The sequence below is a fragment of the Podospora bellae-mahoneyi genome, chromosome 2 (genome assembly GCF_035222275.1).
Source record: "Podospora bellae-mahoneyi strain CBS 112042 chromosome 2, whole genome shotgun sequence".
In the NCBI taxonomy this organism is placed as follows: Eukaryota; Fungi; Ascomycota; class Sordariomycetes; order Sordariales; family Podosporaceae; genus Podospora; species Podospora bellae-mahoneyi.
The window spans coordinates 2,676,225-2,690,173 of NC_085881.1; the positions used below are offsets into that span (position 1 = coordinate 2,676,225).

General features: G+C 52.2%; 7 protein-coding genes across 7 annotated transcripts; 4 read left to right on the top strand and 3 right to left on the bottom strand.

Moving 5' to 3' along the window:
- Window positions 1-87: 87 nt before the first annotated feature.
- QC761_0038500 (uncharacterized protein) lies at window positions 88-459 on the top strand (the record flags this gene model as incomplete). The annotated part of the gene is made up of 1 exon (XM_062872337.1): window positions 88-459. One exon carries the CDS (start codon window positions 88-90, stop codon window positions 457-459), a length of 372 nt encoding a protein of 123 aa, XP_062734997.1.
- Window positions 460-612: 153 nt separating this feature from the next.
- On the bottom strand, window positions 613-1,666 carry QC761_206695 (uncharacterized protein). Its single transcript, XM_062876405.1, has 2 exons — window positions 1,280-1,666; window positions 613-1,219 (listed from the first exon to the last, which is right to left on the bottom strand). Exons 1-2 carry the CDS (start codon window positions 1,390-1,392, stop codon window positions 766-768), a joined length of 567 nt encoding a protein of 188 aa, XP_062734998.1. The 5' UTR covers window positions 1,393-1,666; the 3' UTR covers window positions 613-765.
- Window positions 1,667-3,202: 1,536 nt separating this feature from the next.
- Window positions 3,203-4,105, top strand: QC761_206700 (uncharacterized protein; the record flags this gene model as incomplete). Its single annotated transcript, XM_062876406.1, has 1 exon — window positions 3,203-4,105. One exon carries the CDS (start codon window positions 3,203-3,205, stop codon window positions 4,103-4,105), a length of 903 nt encoding a protein of 300 aa, XP_062734999.1.
- Window positions 4,106-4,410: 305 nt separating this feature from the next.
- On the top strand, window positions 4,411-6,084 carry QC761_206710 (uncharacterized protein; the record flags this gene model as incomplete). Its single annotated transcript, XM_062876407.1, has 1 exon — window positions 4,411-6,084. One exon carries the CDS (start codon window positions 4,411-4,413, stop codon window positions 6,082-6,084), a length of 1,674 nt encoding a protein of 557 aa, XP_062735000.1.
- Window positions 6,085-7,174: 1,090 nt separating this feature from the next.
- On the top strand, window positions 7,175-8,500 carry QC761_206720 (uncharacterized protein; the record flags this gene model as incomplete). The annotated part of the gene is made up of 1 exon (XM_062876408.1): window positions 7,175-8,500. One exon carries the CDS (start codon window positions 7,175-7,177, stop codon window positions 8,498-8,500), a length of 1,326 nt encoding a protein of 441 aa, XP_062735001.1.
- A 1,625-nt stretch (window positions 8,501-10,125) lies between these two features.
- On the bottom strand, window positions 10,126-11,851 carry QC761_206730 (uncharacterized protein; the record flags this gene model as incomplete). Its single annotated transcript, XM_062876409.1, has 2 exons — window positions 10,126-11,665; window positions 11,718-11,851. 2 exons carry the CDS (start codon window positions 11,849-11,851, stop codon window positions 10,126-10,128), a joined length of 1,674 nt encoding a protein of 557 aa, XP_062735002.1.
- A 535-nt stretch (window positions 11,852-12,386) lies between these two features.
- Window positions 12,387-12,935, bottom strand: QC761_206740 (uncharacterized protein; the record flags this gene model as incomplete). The annotated part of the gene is made up of 2 exons (XM_062876410.1): window positions 12,387-12,571; window positions 12,635-12,935. 2 exons carry the CDS (start codon window positions 12,933-12,935, stop codon window positions 12,387-12,389), a joined length of 486 nt encoding a protein of 161 aa, XP_062735003.1.
- Between the last annotated feature and the right edge of the window lie 1,014 nt (window positions 12,936-13,949).

A 13,949-nucleotide genomic window follows, 5' to 3' on the forward strand; every position in this document is an offset into this window, starting at 1 on the left:
CCTACGTCCGCAAACAAAACCCCCTCGCCAGTTTTGACTCCGTCACCGGCTCCATTTGCCGCTCAGCCAAGTGCAAGAAACTTCACAATGTTCGAAAAAGATCTCGCATCCAACAAGCTCCCCCAGTGGATGTTCCTCACGCCCAACATGGACAACTCTGGCCATGACACCTCTGTTGCCTACGCCGGGAGATGGGCACGGAATTTCATCACCCCTTTGCTGGCTGATAGCAAGTTTAACATCCCGCGGACGTTGGCCATGTTGACTTTTGATGACGGGTCGTACAGCAGAAATAACCAGGTTTATGCTGTCTTGTTGGGGAGTGCTGTCCCGACGAACAAGAGGGGGACCACGAATGGGACGGCGTATGGACATTATAGTGTGCTGAAGACGGTGGAGGTGAATTGGGGGTTGGGGAACTTGGCGCAGAATGATGTGGGTGCGAATGCCTTTTTCTAAGAGGATGATGCCTCTGAGCCCCCGAGTTGGGGGTCAATTTGTTGTTGCTTGGCAGGGTTGGGGTTAGAAGGGGGGGTGGGGGGGTGGGAGGAGGTACGATGGTTATGCATTCCAACTAGTCTAGGTACACTTTACAACTTCTGGTCATTGGCAGGTAGTGTTCTTGAAATGTGATGATGAAGCTCGGTGAAAAACAATAGATATTATCAATGCCAAACGCTATTAGATCTGTTTTCCCGAGATGGAAACATGAAGTTGACAGCCAGAGCTGCCTGATATTCAAGCAAGAAGTCCAAGTGAAACACATCAAATCCCAGCTATCATAAAGCCAACCAAGCCCAACACGCCAGCAACGGCGCCGACACCCCCATGAACAGCCGCAGCACCGGCAGTGACAACAGGACCAGTGCTTGTGATGACAGGAGCGCCAGTTCCAGAAGCGACACCGCTGGTCGTGACGGTAGCGATAGTGGTGGGAGCAGGTCCATCGCAGTGCCAGTGGTCGCCATGAGGTTCGCACCCGATGGAAGCGGTTGGGCTGGGGGGCAGGACACCGGCGCTGTGGTCGTCATGGTCGTGGCCCTCTTCGTCCTCATGATCATGATCCTCTTCATCATGATCATGGTCCTGTTCGTGGTCATGGTCGTCATCATGGGCGGCAGCCGTGGTGGTGGCAGGAACAGCAACGACCTCGGAAGCGGTGATGATCACCGGAGTCGCAGTCGTTGCGGGGGCGGTCTCGCGGGGTCCATCGCAATGCCTTTGGGAAGGTAAAGTCAATGACTATTCAGATGTTTTTACGAAATGGGAAAGTGCTCACCAGTGATCACCATGAGGCTCACACCCGACAGACTCGGTAGGCGAAGGTGCCAACTCCTGGGCTGCCGCAAAGGCGCTGAGGGCGAGGATGATGGCGGCAGAGGGTGTCTTCATATTGCCGTGAACAAGCGAGAGACACCGGGTGCAATATAGAGAAGAAATGTGTGACGATCGAACTGAGCTAGTGAGGCAAGCACAATATGCAAAACATGGGATGAAAGGCCTTTTATAGATGATGAGCGGGACCCTCCATGTGCCCCATGTCAATAGTAGTTCCACGCTTCCTGTACCTGCATCTGAAGCAGGTTACATCCTTGGTAAAGTCGACTTCCTCTCCTGTCATCCGAGGATGTTTTCATGGGTAATCTTGTTTTTTTCTGCACCTCGATGATGTTCGTGGGGGTGAGCTGAAAGTTTCTCGCAGGAAACCAACATGCTAGGTGTGATGGAGACCATCAAGGTTCTCAGCCAAGACGTGTCTCGCTTCCACACGTGGGATCCCTTGCCACCATTTTCTGGTTGGGGCCAACGCCGCGGTGTACTTAAGTGAATAGAAGCTTCTTTTTATTTCAGCAGGGCTGACATTGAAGTGTTGAATTTGCACAGATTGCTGAAAACTATGTACATGAACATATGTCCAACCCTCCGGAACTTTTGACGTTTTCCATGCAGTATCCACAGTTCTATTTTCATCCTTCGTCCTTCACCAAGTCCTTCCTCTAGCCATACTTCCTAGGTAGCAGAGCTCGGTCGATTTTTGATCGTCGATAGGGGTGTGAAGACGGAGGGCTGGCGGCCAGCTTAGGCGGGGATAACGCCGAGAGCAACTGGTCTAATGGTCATCGCAGTGATATCTCTTCTGGCCAGCGACAGGGCAAGTTGTGGTGCCATGGGTCTGATGGCAAGCACCTCCGGGATTGGTGGCACAGCAGTACTCGCAGGCTCCAACGAGCGTGCACCCGGTAGGGGGGAAGCAATCGCGAGCAAGAAGTTCGCTCTTGAATTCGGGAGCAGCATAGGCCACAGACGCGAGATGAAAGGCCGCAATGAGGAGCTTGAAAGAGACCATCTTGATAGTGGTTGTTGGCGGAAGGCTTTTGATGAGGTAGTAGAGGGCTTGGAGAGCGTTGATCAAGAGACTCGAGTGCGAGGTGGTTGATGATGGCATTTTCTGGATGAACGCACGACATCTCGTCCTCTTTATACATGAACTGTCCTACTTGATCCGGACTTTACCTCTGCTTACTTCGAGTAGCCCTCCAGTTCTTTCGATATGCATTGCAACTCTGTCCACATGAAGTGCCTGCCGCCGCGTGAGAGTCGACTGCTCCGAAGCTCTAAAGTGCCTACTAGAGCATCTCTGTTCTCTACCATCTATGAGTGTAGACACCGAGACGGCTTCACCAGCGGTCCGAGTCGTTGGAGGGCAGCCATGTACCTTGATGAACAGAGGGTCTTGGCGTGGAGGTTTTATCTGTGGTTGGCTGCGTATCCACTCCTTGAGCACCTTGATGGGTACATCAGCTAGGATGCTTGGCATGTGGCAGCCATGGAATATTGAACCTATTGTGGCTTGCCTTTGTCCATGGAGGTTCATGAGCATGGTGTGGTACGTTCCATCACGTAAAGAACCCGCGCGGGATGACGGAGATCATCCAAAAGCTTGTTGGAGTCGCTTGATATTGGTAACCGAGGGTGATATTGAGGCCACAGAAGTGGGATGTAACTGCAAGGTCCCAATTTTGGATAGAGAGTCGTATTTGCAGGAAGATAGCTGGCGGCCATGGCGGAAGGTTGGCTGAGAAGAAAGAAATTAGTAGATCAAGTCAAGATGGTCATGCCGCGAACGGCTCTCGTCGATTAGTATTAAAGACAAGAAGCGTCTCAAGAATTGATGAATCTCGGTGTCTAACACCCTTCCTGTATGAGACAGACTGGTGATCAAAATGATGAAATCACTCTTCGCTCTTGGATTCGTTGTCGAGTTGGTGGCGGCCTTGCCCCAGGCTGTCACCCCAGCCCCCACTGGCCAAGCATGCTCGTAAGTGCCATCCTTCCGCTTTCGAGATTCCAGAAAACCAACACGACGTTCAGGACGAGAACCCGTAGCCAGCTTGGAATTGGCGCGACCATCACCAATTACCCCGAATTCGTCTCGTCAATGGACCAGCATTGGTCGACCTCAGGAGTTTCGTTCTCAGGGACAGAACGTGTGATTGTCTACACGTCTCTTGAAACATTCGACGGTGGCAGCTTCACAGGCTACTACACGTACGACATCAATGCCTTGCGCAGCGCGGGATACACCATCACAACCAGCACCCAGTTGTCTGTGTCATGCGCTCCCACAGCGACCAGCTCGGCGGTTGGCGAATGCGAGCCGCATGGTGATCACTGGCACTGTCCCCCAGGAGTATCAGAGCCAATTACGCCTCCTTCCCCGGAGCCCCATACTACTCACTCGGCTCCTAGCTCCGGGGAGTGTGAGGCTCACAATGACCACTGGCACTGCCCTCCAGGAGTTACAGAGCCCACTACCCCCCCAGCTCCATCATCAACTCCTGTCCCCATCACCCCTGGCTCGGACGAGTGCGAAGCGCACGGTGATCATTTGCATTGTCCTGATGGCGTGCCAGAGCCAACGACGCCCCCACCCGTCATAACTCCTACGCCGACACCGTTCAGCTCAGTGACAGCATCGGCCTCATTCACTCGCACAGCATCCGACGCGCCTGTCGTTACGGCTGGTGCAGACGGCAAGACCAGAGTCGGGAGTCACTTTTTAGTATTAGCTGCAGGGGTACCGTTTGTATTTGGGATGATGTAATAGCCTGGGGGAATCTGCGGACCATCGATTGTATAGTTAATGCTCAATAAAGGATGTTGTGGGAGTGTGCGTTGAGGACCTTGATGTCCCACCCCTGAAGTGATGGCAGCCATCAAGGTTCTCAATACCAGATATCAAGGTCCTTCTGCAACGTCATCCAATATGACATCCCAATTGACAACAGACCATTTGTTCTCCTTTTGATGCTTTGTTGCTGTGAATGAAAAGCCATCCGAGTCCTTTCATCCTGACGAAGCGATTGAGAATCCAGCTGCCTATCATCTCACCCGACAATACTCCTCACAATGCCCGACACCTCTCGTCAAACTTTGCCACACGTCCATGATGTGATCATCATTGGTGCCGGGCCTTGTGGTCTAGCAGTAGCAGCACGACTCCGCGAAAAGGCTCCAGGTGCTATTTTCACAGACGAAGAGCACAGGAGACACCGGTTTTTGCATCGCTATGGACGATCCATGCCGCTGAAGCAAGTGAGAAACGGTCGGGTCACATGCTGCGGCCGCCCAACGGCAAGCGATACACAAGATCTCGATATCACGGTGCTCGATGCCACCCATGACGACTGGTGTGGCCGCTGGAACAAGCTGTTCAAGTGCTACGACATCGAACATCTCCGAAGTCCCATGTTCTGGCACGTTAGCCCAGTTGACCGCGATGCTCTCCTTGGGTACGCCTATTCGCAGAACCGAGAGAATGAGTTGCTCGAGATTCACCACTGTGTCGGAAAAGAAGTCAGCAAGCACATGCGGAAGAGGACCCGGACGCAGAAGTGCTCAGCCCACAGTGCTTGCAACGCCAGAGTTGAGATCAACGAACGGGACCGCATCGACTACTTCAACCCTTCTCAGGCCCTCTTCTCTGATCATTGCCGTGCAGTCGCTAGCAGGTACCATCTCTGCGATGGTGTCGTCAAGAAAGAGTCCGTCCAAGACATCAGCTTCGACGTGGTCCAAGGCATCTCTGTCAACGACGAACCCCTCTTCACAGTCACCACAGACCGGGGCCCTCAGTATGCCCGAACCGTCGTCCTCTCTGTCGGACCAGCAAATCAACCTTCCATCCCACGTCACGCCTTCAAAGCCTTCTCGGCAACAGAATCCCTCCCTCAAGTCTGCCACAGCACCCAAATCGAAACCTTCCCCGACACCGTCGTTCGCACCAGGATGACCAACGGCCAGAGAACCAAGGTCCTCGTTATCGGCGGCGGTCTCACCTCAGCCCAACTTTCTGACCTCGCCATCCGCAAAGGCGTCACCAAAGTTTGGCACCTGATGCGCAGTCCAATTGCCATCAAGACCTTCGACGTCGAGCTCAGCTGGATGAGCAAATACCGCAACCTCGAACAGGCCTACTTTTACTCTGCCGACACGGACGAGGAGAGATTGCAGATGGTGAGAGCTGCCAGGGGAGGTGGGAGCATTCCACCGAGATACCACAAAAAGTTAAAGGATCACATCTCTCGTGGCAGGCTGGAGTTGCGGACGGAGACAAAGTTGGTGAATGCGCAGTTTGTGACCACTGAGGCGGGTGGTCGGTGGAAGGTCGAAACTGAGCCGGCGATTGAGGGTATACCGTCATTCGACTTCATATATTTTGCGACGGGAATTGAGACAGACGTTGCTGCGCTACCGTATCTGCAGACGATGAGGGAAACGCACCCCATTGATGAGATGGGAGGGCTGCCGTGCTTGACTGAGCAACTGAAGTGGAAAGATGACGTGCCACTTTTTGTGACAGGAAGACTGGCTTCGCTGAGGCTGGGAGCTGCTGGTCCAAATCTTGGTGGAGCGCGGACGGGTGCTGAGCGGATTGCCCTGGCCATTCAGGAGCATTTTGAGGAGTGCAAACGCGAGGATAAGATCAGTGGGGACATCGCTGCCGCCGATAAGGACGAGAATGAGTGGGAGCGGTTTGTGCTTGGGCGCGGAAGCAAGTATTCATGTTTGGTCGAGCACTAGAGACGAGCAAGTACCCCGAAATGGAAAGAGTGTAGCATTCGCCGTGTCCGATTTGAGATGGGAGATGTGAGATGTGGTGAAGAAGTGGACCCGGATGCCGTCAAATCAAGGACTGGCGACGCCGGAGCGGGAGCCGGCAAGTGGGGCTCTTGCAGACGCGATCGGTCGGTCTTTCCGTTGCATCCGACTGTCGGCCGTCCAAGTCTAACATCACAGCTTCGCTTAAGCCAATCGCAATAATTGAATGGAACGATGTTACTCCAATTCTAAAACATGCGATAGAGTCTGTTGGGAATCTTACAGAAGGCAAAAAGAAGCCGAGGTTCAAGCCGTTGTTTCTCAACGTTTTTTTTCGCTGTTAAATCCACTTGGCTGTTGGCTTGGCATAAAAGATAAAACATAGTGGAGATCAGGGGCTCCATTGTAGACCCTGTACCCTAACCCTTCGTCCTCTCCTTTTTTTCTCAAATTTATCTCCATTCGAGCCCGATTGATGAGAGAGTGTGGCACAGCTGCATTTGTCGGTAGCTAGAGAAAAGCAGAGCCTCATCAGGGGTCCTATTAGCTCCTGTAGGACCATGCCTGGCCCCTGCGCTGGCACATGTCAAAGATGGTTCGGTGTTGCATTGTCAAAATCAGGGTCAAATCTGACAGGGCTGATCCGCAAGGGTGCCTCGATGCTGCATGGTCCTTGTCAACATGCTGCCAACGATAAGACTCCACACACGCGATGGGACCCAAGAAGCAATGCTGACCTACCACATTTTGTGACTGCCTGACGGCTCGACAACGCCATCTTGAGTCCTATCAGGGCATTTCCTGGACAAAAGCATGGGTCGTCTGTCTATCCCTGCACCAACCCGTTAGGTTAAGGTTGTGACACCCGCCAATCTGATTCAGCCTCGAACATATTTAATGACAGCGTTATCCCTCGTCAGACAGAGATGTTTCTAGCCTTATCCTTGTTTTTGTTTTTCACAACTCTCTTATCCTCGTGGTGAAAATATCACGCTCATTTTCAGCTTCACTCCCACATCGCCACCCCTTCACACCCACCATCCAGTCGTTACCTCTCCAACTCCCATCCATCATGACAGCCACAACCCCCCTAAAAGTAATAATAATCGGCGGCGGCCCCATCGGCCTCACCCTCGCCCAAATCCTCACCTCCGCCGGTGTCGACTTCACCATCCTCGAACGCCGCTCCACCGTCACCCCCGAAGAAGGCGCCGGCATCGCCATCGGACCCACCTCCTTCCGCCTCTACGACCAGCTCGGCCTCCTTCCCCAAATGGAAGCCATCTCCACCCCCATCCCCCACAAGCACGTCCTCCAACGCGACGGCAAAGTCTACAACTCGTACGAATTCCACCTCCGCGCCTGCCACGGCCGCGCAATGGCCTTCCTTCACCGTCTCGACCTCGTCACCACTTTATTCAGCACCCTCCCGAATTCCGCCAAAGCCAAAATCCACGTCAACAAATCCCTCTCCGACATCACCCTCACCCCTGAAGGCGTAACTGTCACCTGCGCCGATGGCACTTCCTACAACGGCACCCTCGTCATCGGCGCAGACGGCGTCCACTCCAAAACCCGCAAGATAATGAACTCCCTCTCCAACGCCCCAGAGTCCGAAACCCTCCCCTTTGAAACAACCTTTCAAGGCCTCTTCGGTAACTTCCCCCGGCTATCCCTCCCCGGCTCGGAAATCGAGCCAGGCCACGACTGGGAGTGCCATTCCGGCGGTGTGTCTTCCCAGTTCTTCGTCGGGAGGGACAGAGGCTGGTTTATCATCTACCGACCTCTCCCTGGCGGTCCTACGAGGGAAAGAATCGATTACACGGATGAGGACATCAAACAGTTCGCGGAAGATGTCAAGGACATGCATGTGACAAATACACTGACTTTTGGGGATGTTTTCAAAAATGTCAACAAGGCTGGGTTGACACAGCTTCAGGAAGGTGCTGTCAAGAATAGGAGTTGGAAACGGATTGGGTTGGTGGGTGATGCGTGCGATAAGATCACGCCGAATGTTGGGTTGGGGTACAATAACGGGGTCTTGGACGTGATTGTGCTTGGGAACTTGCTCAAAAAGTTGAATGAGAGTGGGGAGGAGATCACCGAGGAGAAGGTGGGAAAACTGTTCAAGGAGTATCAGGCTGAGAGGAAGGAGTTTTCAGAAAAAGTGGATGATGCGGCCAGAGGGGTCATCAGAACGGTTACACATACGGGATTCATGAAGTACTTGCTTGATCGGTGGATTAACCCGGTCTTGGGGTTGGACAAGCTGTATGGTAGCAAGGTGATGGGGCCGTTGATGGCGAAGCAGCAGGTGTTGGAGTGGTTGGAGGAGAAGAATGGGATTGATGGGAGCATTCCATGGGCGCACAAGGGACTGGTTGTCACGAAGGCTTAGAGTGACTGCCGTGTTGGCGTTAATTTTCTGGTAAAGGATGGAATATGGCTTGGTTGTGGATGGGTAATGGTTGGGCAGGAAAACGGGTGTATATTCTGTAATTTTTCGTAATTTTCATAGCATGAACGCGTTTGTTGGCACATTAAGAAAATCATTGGCAGGGCGCATCATTCGTTGGAAAAGGTCCATTTGTGTAAGACAACTAGTTCTTGTGGTGTAACGAACCAGGCACATTGCATCGCTGCAGAGTAAAGCTCGACCTTCCCCGAGGGTAGAATGGAAAATAATTGGTTAGGTACATTGGCGCGCTAGTGCCGTCATCCGATGCTGTGATTGAGTGAATGGTACGACCAGCCATTGACGAATCGGACCTTCAGTTACCCCTGAGCCCCTTAACCCCTGACGAACTTCGTTGATATCACCAACCCTAACCCTCCTTTTCCCTCGCTAAAGCGGCCACAAGGTGCCGTCCAAAGATCCTGACGAACCCAACCACATGAAGTGAGACATCATGCGTCAGGTGATTGCAACCCCGCCATTGATGAGGCTCTGCTCGCGCTCGTTCCCCGTGGGCAGGTGGGATTGGAGCAATACAGGAGGAATAACCCCGGTTTCGCCTATCACCCTTCAGGTGTTCGCAATCCTGCCCGAGGTCCAGCTTATCTTCTGCTGTGTCGCGATGCCATGCATTGTGATATTGGGAACTTGATCTGCACAGTTATTTCTGGACCTTGTCACGCGCATCAATTTAGCGACCGCTTTACATCTGGACCGTGACGCTGCATGTGGGTGAAGCGGGAGGATGGAACCTGGACCTCTTGGGTTCCCATGGGACGTTCCATCTTAAGTTCGATCCAGCTGGCCGCCGAAATTGACGCTGGCGTACACTTCATGCATGATGGTGTTTCTCTGGTTGTTCCGTGAACTGGCAATGGCTTCTCATCGGTTCAAAAGCAATGCCACTTGTCCGTCCTGCACTTTATCCCGTCATGTGTATTAGATTCCAAGCATACTGATAAGTGTCAAATGCAGTCCCTTACGCCGACGTGTGAATTGATGTCGTATTTCATGGCAACCTGTGAGACAACGTGGGGTAATACCCGCGTTCGGTGAAGAGAAGCTGGAGTTGCAGTGGTGCGCGAACCATAACCACCTCTGTGTCCTCTGTCTGATGGTGTCGAGAAGTACAATACATGGCTAGACTTGGGCCTCGTGGACACTTGTTGTTGCTGCAATGCTGCCCAACCGCAAAGATTGAACTTGGTGGCTGCTACGACCTCGGTCAACACGGCTTCGTTGACAAGTTTGCTCAGCGGAAGCCATGGTCACTCATCTCTTACTGGCGATATCGCCGAGGTTTCACGAATGGTGAGATAAAAACCTGCGAGAGGCAAGGAAGTTCGTGATCTCATAAATCGTGCTATCGTAGCAATGGGACATGATATCATCAGCTCATCAAACAGAGCCGTCGTATAAATGGGAAACCTGAAGACCCAGCAAGCAAAGACCTCAAAGAATAAAGAAAAAACTCCAAGTTGGGTGTGGAATAAACTTCCTCCGTCGTCTGTGTAAGCTGCATCATTCTGATACCTTATTGCAGGCCGGAAGCCCTGCAAGCCCCAGGTCTACTCTCCACTCCTCGGGCTCATCAGCGATGACCGCCGTCTCCGTTTCTTTGGCCTCTCCACTCCTAAGGGCATAGATTCCATTCCATGCCCAAGATTAATCATCTCCTCATTAAATGCAGTTGCAGAGGCAAAGTCAACCTCTGCCTGTGTGCCTTGGAAATGAGACTTTTGGTGCTGAACGAGATTGTCTCGCCTGGTGTATGTGGCGGCACAATGATCGCAGGGGAACGTGTCCACAATTCCCTTTCCAGTTTTTCTGCTGTGCTTGATGGTCTTCTTGTGCTTCTCCATTTTTTTACGCTGGTCTGGGCCAGCAATGGGATAAAAGCCGCATGGTTCGCAGCTAAGCACAGGTGACTGACCATATACAGTTTCGACGGGGGATCCGTCGGTGCTACGGCTCTCCTCTGTCGAATAACCCCCTCCTGCATCAGTGAAAACTGCAGGAAATGAGTTCATAGTGTTGGCCTCTCCATGAGTTGTAGGCGAGTTCCACATATGTTCGCCCTGGTTCAAGAAAGGCATGGCTCCCAAGATGGGTGATTCTTGCCAAATGTTACTGTTTCCATATGCACCGGAAAAGGAGCAGTGGACCATGAGAGCAGACTCGGGGGCAGTCACTTGTTGAGAGTTGGGTGACGAGGCGGCAAAGTACGAAGTCGATTGTGATGCCGGTCCTCCAGAAGAGACCATGTGTGAAGAATCGAGCTCAATATACTGGGGTAAAGCTGGAGAAAAGTTTTTGGCATTGATGGTTTGCGATGGTTGTGATCTGGGCCACGCGCCGTCTCCTGGAGACTCACAGGCTCCTTGTCTGGTGGAATGATGAAGACTATCACACATGGATGACCAGGTAGGGACAATGGCCAATGGAGTGCAGCTTGATGTTGGCGAGATGTGGCTGTTGCTCCCAAAAGGAGAGTTGATGAACCCAGAGCTGGTGCTCGGGGACACGCTTGAGGTGGCTAGAAATTGTGGGCGGGCGTCGATAACGGGACTTTGAGGTCTAAACCTAAGCTCTGGCATTTTCTCAAGAGGAGGCCGGTGAGCCAAGGTCCGCCTCCGTTCAGCACTCATCTCCACTGGACTAGCAGTGTCCATCATCTCCACCGGTGACACCTTAGTGTTCATGAGCTCTGGCGGCGAGGTGTTGTGTTTGGTGGGATGTGAGTAGATCTCCACAACGTGTTGATCAGGTGAAGATGGTAAACCCTGCGAGTGTGTTTTCTGATTCCCATCAGACCTCGGTGAAACTTGGGCATCTTTCCAATTGTTGATGGGCTGACCCTCTTCGGAGTCCGTCTCCACAGAGCTTCGAGACCGAGATCGGCTTTTCTGAGAGGAGCTGGAAGAGGACCCAAGAAACAAGTCTGCTAGGGCCTTCTTGAATGACCTCCTATGACGAAGGAATTGCAGTCGTTCCTCAAACGCTTTCATCTGCTCTTCCTGTTTCTTCAGAACACTCTGCTGTTGCTTCACGGTACTCTCCAATACTTGAATGCGGCACTCGAAGTCCACATCCTTCTCTTCCTTTGAACTGTAACTTCTCAGTCAGCTAGACAACATCTAAGAGATGGCGTCTGACGAACCTATAACCTGCATGGATATGTTTTGATGATGGGCTTCGTGGTGACAGGCTTGGTGGCGACGAGGTTTGAGGTGAGATGGTGTCGGAAGATGGTAGCTCAGATATGCCACTAATGACAGAGCTGGGAGACTCCATGATAACTGAGAATGCGGAATGATTGTGTTAAGTTTTGGCGTAGTGAGGTGCTTGGTAGAGCGAACAGATGATATCAGACCGCAGAATGTAAAGGTGCCAAAGACAGGGAAGTTCGCCATTTATTAATTGTCTTTCAGCAGCGACTCTTCTTTCAGTCCGGAAGACGACATGGCCCTTCGTCGTTAATTGGCTTCGGAACTTGCAGCAAGAGTTTGGACGTCCTGGAGGTAATTCCACGACAGGCTTCCTGCATGCCGCATCGATGGCCTCAGCATGGCCAGTAGAGGATGGCCAATTTCCGTACTTGATAACTATAGACCACTAGGGAGGCGAGTATGGCAGACCATTGGAACTAGATCGGTTGCGATATGCGTGCCGTCTGGGGAACTAAACCGGGGACCGGATGGGTAAGGGATCCTGCCGTTGGAAATCCAAAAGAGGCAAATGGATTTGTACGTGAAGTTCCATTCGACCCCCTGTACCAACTTGGACCTGCACCGCAGACTTGGCCCGAGGCAACTGAGATTGGTTGCCTTTAACCACATGCAGGAGGCAGAATCCAGATATCAACACTCAGTCCCTTCGAAGAATTCCGGAGCAAGCATGGCGCTAACGTAGCAAGACCTAGAGGGCTACATCTTGCAGGTCCGATATCGACATGTGGATGGAAAGGAGCTGAGAGAAAAAAGGCGGCTTGTAGGTCTTGAAGGATCAAGGTATCTGACAGAGAAACATATGTTAAAGATAGAATATAATAGCGTCTGAGGGTTTGGGGCTCCATACTGACGTTAATACGCGGTTTGTTACCCGTGCAGAGAGACTTTGCGGAGGGTTGCCATGTGGAATAGGTGCAGGGGGCTGGGCGAGGCTCCAAGGCATTCTTGTGGGACGTAATCCCAATATCAAGGCGGGCTGATGACAGCATCTGAAGACCGGACATGGGAACATGGCAGAGAGTCAGGAAGGGATGCTTCCGAAAGTGAAGAGGAAAGATGGCTAGATATAGCACCTTCTTTGCCTCCTCTTCGAGCCAAGACATGGCCGCCGAAATGGCCTTCGTCTGGGATGGAAAAAGGGCCCCCATACGCCGCGGCCCCCATATTTTGTGAGGAATTTGAGGTTTGCAAGGAAACAGCAGAGACAACAGCAGTGAGTATGTGGCTCAGTGGCCTTGTGATTGCTCCGGCCGATATTAGATCGACGCCATGGAATTCAGGCAGGCTGGGCAAGCCGAGCCTGGAGGGGGTGCTCGAGAGAGCGTAGTTACCGACGAAAGCCATTGGATAACAGATAGGCACCGCTCATTTGGGCGAGCCAGATGTTCAGTTGGGCTAGGCAAGGTCGACCTCAAAAGTAGAGAGCATGTCAATGAAATGACAGGATGCCCTAAAGATCAACTCAAAGATGGTTTCCCCGATGGCATCCATCGACGTTGATTTACCCCGCTCCATGAAGCTTGAGCAAATCACAATAGACCCGGAGAGATTGGGCCAGTTGATTGGCCCATCTTGACCGGCAACGGCAATGCACTAAGCCAGAGCAGGCAAGAAAGGAAGAATATCCTTTCCTCAGCATCAGGCGAGGCAAGTCACACTTTCCAGGCGATAAGCAGAAAGGGAAAGTTCTCGCCCGCCAGATGATTCAGTGTCTGAGACGCCAATGATAGAAGAGCTTATGTGTACTAATTCCATACAAAGCTCGTGTCTAGATGACCTGTTGAAGTGGACGGTGATATCGGGGATATCACTATCACCCAGTTCAACACGATTTCATGATAGATCCCTTATATAAGCTCGTGGTTGAGTAATGGACACCAGGTGACAGTTAGCATCTCACACGAAGTACGAGCAGCCTCCGATACTCGGACGATAACAGCAGAATGGGGGGGCTTCACTTTTCCAATTGGGGTGTTGCAAGGCTACGGTCAGCGGCACGTCCATCGACCATTGTTCGGCATGATGTGGACGCGATACTGACCAGAAACCTGGGTGAGATCGATGCTAACCCGCAGCTGCTGCTGGGGTTTGTATTGTGAGGCCTGCTTGTCAGCTTCTTTCTTTGTTATCGCTGGGTAGAAACACTGCGGGGTAAACATAAG